General features: G+C 44.3%; 1 protein-coding gene across 1 annotated transcript; it reads left to right on the forward strand.

The window, feature by feature from the left end:
- Positions 1-240: 240 nt before the first annotated feature.
- On the forward strand, positions 241-1,176 carry LOC134965327 (olfactory receptor 5V1-like). Its single transcript, XM_063941800.1, has one exon. The coding sequence runs from the start codon at positions 241-243 to the stop codon at positions 1,174-1,176; it is 936 nt and encodes a 311-aa protein (XP_063797870.1).
- Positions 1,177-7,112: the final 5,936 nt, after the last annotated feature.

The following is a 7,112-nucleotide window of genomic DNA, read 5'->3' on the forward strand; positions in this document are numbered from 1 at the left end:
GTATATGGACCCATGAAAACTGATCTTACAGTATTCCCTTTTCTTATATTATGAATATCTAAGTATGTTTTGTACAGCATCAGAACTTAATTCCGTAAGCCACCCGTATTAGCTGCATAAACATTCCAGTCATCTGTAGGATATTATCCCTAGTTACAGAATGTTATCATCGAACAGTAGAAAGGTATATTATTATTATTATGACAGCTGAAGATATCGATAGCAGAAGCAATGTATTCAATGAGCTGGACAAACTGCACAGTGCCGACTGAATTTACTCTCGTGGGACTCTCAGACGTTCCCAGCTTTCAGACTGCGCTTTTTGTGATGTTTTTCAGCATTTACCTTATCACAATTTTAGGAAACATGACGATTATTTTTGTTTACAGACGCAGTTCAAACCTTCATACTCCTATGTACTTCTTCCTAGCCAACTTTTCCTTTCTAGATATGTGTTACATTTCAACCACGGTGCCTAATATGCTGTCAAATTTTCTTTCCAAGCATAAAACGATCTCTTATTACGGCTGTGTCTTCCAGCTGTACTTTCTTATGTTATTGGGCAGTACAGAGTGCTACATTTTGACGGCTATGGCTTATGATCGATATAACGCTATATGTCACCCACTTCTATACATCACTATTATGAATACAGTCTCTTGCACAAACTATATCATTGCATCATGGTTTATTGGTATAATAAATGCTACAATACACACTACACTCACTTTCACTTTGCCTTTCTGCGGTTCCAACAGGATCAATTATTTCTTCTGCGATATCCCTCCCTTGCTTAATTTGGCATACGCAGACACCTGGACCAATGAGCTCGCCACGTTTGTTATTGGTGGCTTGGTTACCCAGGTGTCATTTGCATTAACCATAATCTCGTATGCAAATATAATCTCAACTATGCTGAAAATGCGGTCCAATTCTGGACAGAAGAAAGCGTTCTCGACCTGTGTGTCTCATTTCATTGTGGTAGCGATCTTCTATGGCTCTGGCATTTTTATATATTTAAAACCCAAATCAAATTATATAATGGAGCAAGACAAATTGGTTGCTATCATGTATACTGTTGTTGCACCTCTATTAAACCCTTTTATATACACTCTCAGGAACAGTGATATAAAGACTGCCCTCAGACAGATAGCTTATAGGACATTGGCAACTTAAGAGTAGGGATGGCCATCGGTGGGTTAACTATCAATGATCACCATCAATTGTTCATCAGTGGAAAGCCTTGATGGCATTAAACCATTGATGGTAAAATATCGAAGGTTTGCACAATTTGATGGCCATCCTTGCTATGGGGAAAGACAGGCAACCGGCCAAACAGGGACGATCTTACTGAGATGCCAGGGGTGAGGGGAAAGAAAAACAAATAAAACATTGCCACCTTCCCTGCCATCAAAAGAGGTGAACCATTGGTTCTTCACTATCGATGGCGGAGAACCATTGGGTCTCCTCCATTGGTGGCAAAACCATTATCAATTGCCGACAAACCATCGGTGGTTGTCCCTACACAAAAGTACTAAGGGCCTAATTCAGACTTGTGTGCTAACCCGATGCTTAGCGTACAAGTCCAATGGTGGGGAGACAGCACATGTGCAGAACGGGTCCTGCATCCTCACATGCAGTGCCCCCTAAGTCCCAGCCTGATTGACAGGCTGAGGGTGTTTGGACGTGGGGAAGGGTGGCAACCGGGTCCGTTCCTCAAAACAGAGGCATGACGCCTCCATTTTGTGGGAGTGCCGAGGTCAGTGTCTGCATCTGTTGGCACAGATTTGCTGCTTTTGCATATGACCTGTACGGTATTCCACAGCCGCGTCCTTGTGGCTGTGCAATAGAGTGCAACTCTGAATCAGGCCCTAAGTGCTACACTTCTATTGTTGTTGTTTTTTTAAGTGTATTATTGTTTTTTCTTTGGTATACCTATTCTTAATTTTTTTTTATATAGACACAAAGACCTACTCATCTACTAGTATTGATCATAAATCATAATTCACATGAAAGTCTCCATTACCAGTGTTTGAAATGTGGAAGAAAGAACACGGAGTGCATTATCATATGACAGGAGTGTCATGAACCTCCCGGTTATGTGTACTCATTCTTCTTTTAGGCACACCAGGGGTTAATATTTTGTTGGGGCTGCTTAAACGAGTTGCTAGGGGAATGTGATGGGTTTAGCACGAAGGGTATTGGCTTGTGAGAGTTAATCTAGGGTGTTGTAAGAGGACTGGTCTCTTTCTTCTGGACGTTAGGACAGAGAAGTACTGTGGTTTTTACAGTATTCTGTTTAAGCTTGTTTTGCCTTTCTCTTTATTTCTGACTGAATTCCTCCCTTTTAATCTCTCAATTTATCTGTCTCTCTGTACATTTTCTTCCTTTTTATTTGACTGCTATCCCTGGTGATGGATAGGCCGCGCAGAGTTGTGACGTTGCCTGTTCGTTACCTCACGGGTACTGGGGCGGCCTTCATGGCTGCAGGTGCGGATGAGTCTGGGCCTGGTGGCTTGGGCTCCAGTCACGGTCGCACACACTTGCGGGCTTCTCTGGTGGGCACTAGTGATGAGGCTGTTGGAGCTGGTAGAGGCAGGGAGCATCCCCGAGACCGGGCCGCGATCCGCGGTCTCTCTGGCTCGGTGGGATGTGGATGCTACCTGACACCTTCTGGTTGCTCCCTCTGTCCTGGTGGTGACGGCGGCGGTCAGACTATCGATGGTCGCATGGCCCAGAGGGTGAGAGGTAACGGTGCGGGGGGTGGTAAGACCAGTGTCGAGCGGGGAGCCTCCTCACAGTCACGTGTCTGGGAGCCAGGCAGCTGGAGGGGGTTTGTCTCTGGTTACCGGGAGGGAAGTTAGAGGGCAATGTCAGGGCTGGCAGTGTGGGCACCCCATATAGTGGTAGTGTGAGCACTCGAGGTTACACAGTGCGAGGCCCCGTTAATGCTAGGGTGCAGAGGTATGTTAGACGCCAGCACCATTTTGTAGAGAGTGAGGGAGCGGGTGATAGTGTGAGCAGCTCCTCTCAGGAGCTGGAGCCATTGGATGTGGTTCTAGATAGGACCACTGCTAGGAAATATGCACCTACATTTAGTAACAGGAGTGGTGCTGGCCCTTCTTTTATAAACTCTCAGTCTTATGCAGATGAGGTTAGGGCGCCGTCTGGCCAGGGCTTACACTGAACACCACTGGGGTGTCTTACATTTGCGCTGCGGTTGTGTCAGCTTTGGTCCCCCTTCTCACCACCGGTCCCGGTGGGTAGTTATACAGGAAGGTTGCTGATGCTGGGGCGGTAACCGCCCATTTAGTGCAGTCAGTGGTGCCTGTAGTTGCTGCAGTGGTGGCAAGCACGTCTGGTGGCGTGTCGTCCAGTGGCCCAAGTGTGGGCAATGTGCCTGTAATGTCAGGATTGTTCTCTACAGCTGTGGAGCCTCGGATTGAAGACAACGTTATGGGCTGTGAACAGGCAACAGAGTCAAGTGAGAGGGCTTCACAGGCTGAGGGAGCTGTGGGAGTGTCAGGTGAATCCTCCGCTGACTCTGACTGAGTTGGTTCGGAGACCAGTCATGGTATCGCTTCTGTGTTGGCTGCAGATAGCTCTTCTTCATCCGCAAGAGGGTGCAGGTGTAGACGGAGTTGGGAGGGTATTGAAAAAGGGAGGGTGAAATCCTTAATGGCGCTTCTAGTAAACCGATTGCTGCCTTCTTGGTCCAACGGTGGACTTATCCCAGGTAGTCCAAAAGTGGAACAGAAAGAGTTGTGGTAGTGTGGACTAGATGGCGCTATCGCTCAAGCGGTGATGGTGAATATGAGAGAGCTCAAAAAAATACTTAGCTGTGCGGTCTCCGGACGGAAAGTCAAGGGTGTTCAATGTTCAATTTTTGATAGAGAGCTCAACTGTGTTCAAAAAATAGGAAAATGAAACAGAAGTATACAATGTGTAGTATTGTCGCGTGAAACAAAATGAGGCAATAACGTAGTCTACGGTTTTTGCCGATAGACTAGTAGGCTTCACTAGGCAATTTGAATGGTCAGAGAATTGGTGATCTTTTTAAACCAACAAATTGAGACAGTGTTCTCATATAAACACACCTGACTTACAAAAAGACAGGTGTTGACATGCCCATAAAAGTATCTTTTCAAGATGTGCCATGCTCTTTATCAATTGGTGGTTGAAGACCAGGATCTAAATGGTATCTGCTATTGTGAGAGAGGGGCGTACCTAACACTCACGTGAGGGACGGTCGATATCCTCATATAGCGGTTTCTTTCAAGGACATCGTTCCAAAGGGTTGAGTTGGGAGGGTGCTGGCCTGTCTTCAACTTCATCTGATTTGTCTGGTTCTTTGCCGGATCATTGACAGTCTTCAAGGCATAAGGGCGCTAAGAGGCGTCGGCGTTCATCTAACTTGAGCATATCGATAGAGTCTGTCCAGTCGGATGAGGTGCGCTGTGCTAATACTGCAGTACTCAGGGGCCTGCGTCCTAGGGAGAAGGACTGCATTTGGAAAGGGCAATATGTGAATATTTTTTCTCTAGTGAGCAAAACTAAGAAGGCGCTTGCGACAGCAAGGAAGAAGGGTAGCGCGGCTGAGGAGGCCTACATGTCTTACCATAATTGGTTGCGGGGCATGTACGTTGTTGTGGTGTGCTATCTGTAAACGAGGCCTGATAAACACATCAATGTGGTGCGTTATATGTTCCTTATATATAGGCTTTCCTTGCAGGGTTCTGCCTGGTAGACTTATGATGAGGAGCTCCGTCGCAAACAGCACAGACGCAAGACGATGGATCTGGGTAAAAAGGAAAGTCGAGCTGTTTGTAGATGTTTCTCGACATGATGAGTCGCCGGCGGAAGCTGGGATGGAGCGGTGAGGGAGCAGTGGCCCTTGGAATGTGTTGGCTAAGATGGTCATGGGTAGGTCTGGTGGCTCACGAACCAGGCATGGGAAATGTTTTGCATTCAATAATTGGCAATGTTCCCTGGGTGCAAAATGTAAGTTTTGGCACCTTTGTATTAGGTGTGGGGGCACCCACCCAATCAAGAAGTGTATACGATTGGTCAGTGAGGGTGCAGCAGGTCAGCGAAACCGCGGTCCTGCGGTGGCCACTTCTAAGTCAAGCCCCCACCTCAGTTTGTTTGGTGGAAATGTTAGGCTGGCTTGACGTTTACCTCAATCGTGAGGTGGCGGAGTTCCTTAGGTTGGGCTTCTCAGTGGGTTTTTCTCTGCCAGTGGATAGGGAAGTTAGGTCTGGCACGTCCGGTAACTTAGATACTTCTGGAGAAGACAACCCATCCAAGGGGACAATGCACAGGTCTGTTCAATAATGCAGAGGGATTATTAACATAGAAACCAACCAATATATACAAATTAGTCTTAATATAGACCAAAAATTACAAGTGGTTTGAGGTGCGCCACAAAGTTAAATATAATGTATAGAAAAAGTTGGTGAAAACCACTAGTAGGTTATATACCTGCAAAGACTTAGTGTGTGGCGCACTCTTTTGTTAAATGTTCTGATGAAATATTTAAAACTTACATTTTATTAATATATTCATAAGAAATTGGTGGTAAAACAATAAATCTGTTTTCCTGAAAGTTATAAAAATCTATAATAGAGAGAACTCTATATAGTAAATATTAGGAAAATATGTGATAGAGAAACTCTATATAACAATATGTTATCACCCTCCTGTAGTTTCAATTTTAGAACACTTCTTGACCATAATTAGTCTTCATTATATATGGAGTGAGGGTGAGAAACATGTAGGTATAGCGAAATATATAAAATTAACAAATTAGTACATACATATAGGTTGTGGCAATATTTTAAATTCTATAAGGTCTGGAGATGTTTCTATAAAAATCTTAATCTCCTAAAGTAAAATATTGCCTGCTGCTCCCTGAGCGGTATTCCTTTTATTTGCAGCCTCAATTGCTAGTCATGTTGACAATAGTGCAATAATTCAGCTGGAGATCACTGTACAAATATGAATGCTGCCATTTGATAAAGACACAGGTAATGGCTAAACTGATACAAGAGTTTGAACTAAGGTGAAATAGTTAATGTTTATCAAGAACAAACAACAGTCAGATGGTTTAGTTAGATAGCACTATACAGATACAGTACAAATGCTGCCATTCCATGGAAGCCACCGCACAGATACAAATGTTGCCATTGGACATAGCTGATAGCTGAACTGATACAACAGTTTAAGCAGAAGTGTAACAGTATTCATTTATTACTGTTTGACAAAGAAATAGATGATAGCTGTGCTGCTCATGACGTACATTATAATCACTGAATGACTGCCCAAACAGTGATATGGATGGGCAGGGATTGTATTTAGGGATTAGAATTAGCCTCGTTCAGAAAAATCCATACACTTGATTATGAAGTATCAGCTTAAACCGATGTCTCAGGGATATTAATCATCCCACATAATACATATGTCATAATAAACATTCGGGCAAAAAACAAAATGAGAGCCCATTCAGTTGTACAGCCACAATTCAGTATCTAGTATCTAGAAAGTGCTGCATATTTCACATGTCCCTGATTTGCATAAGGCAGTCTTAGGCAAAAGAACCGAGTCCACTCAGGGCCTGTTAGTTCCCCGGCTGTTTTTGCATATAACTTAGGTCTCCCTTGCATCCAGGGTTATTGCATCTATCACCACAATTATTGGAAAACACCTTTTGTAATATCCGATTTCAGAGTAAACAGAGTATTTGCTTATGACTCAGGCACCCCCTGTATGCATTTTTTCAATACCAAATAAATCATATGAATCTGTACAGGATTTTTTCAATAATACGCTGACCATATAAACCTCTGTATAACAATGAAAGTCGGTGTGTCTATCATAGCTGATACTGGCAAGCAATTGTGCGGTGTCAGATTGTAGAGAAAAATAGAGTAAGGATGTCCCGGTGCAATCACTTACCCCCACCCCTGTTATGAGAACACATTGCAGGGGGGTTGGCAAGCGGTGAGGGAAGTGATTGAGGGATCGCAGAAGCTGCTCGCTCTGCATCTATCCCTCCGTGTCGGTGGCGGCGTATCTCCCCGCTCTCATTTTTCTCTACTATCTGGCACCGCACA

Source organism: Pseudophryne corroboree, chromosome 10, assembly GCF_028390025.1.
Source record: "Pseudophryne corroboree isolate aPseCor3 chromosome 10, aPseCor3.hap2, whole genome shotgun sequence".
Classification (NCBI taxonomy): Eukaryota; Metazoa; Chordata; class Amphibia; order Anura; family Myobatrachidae; genus Pseudophryne; species Pseudophryne corroboree.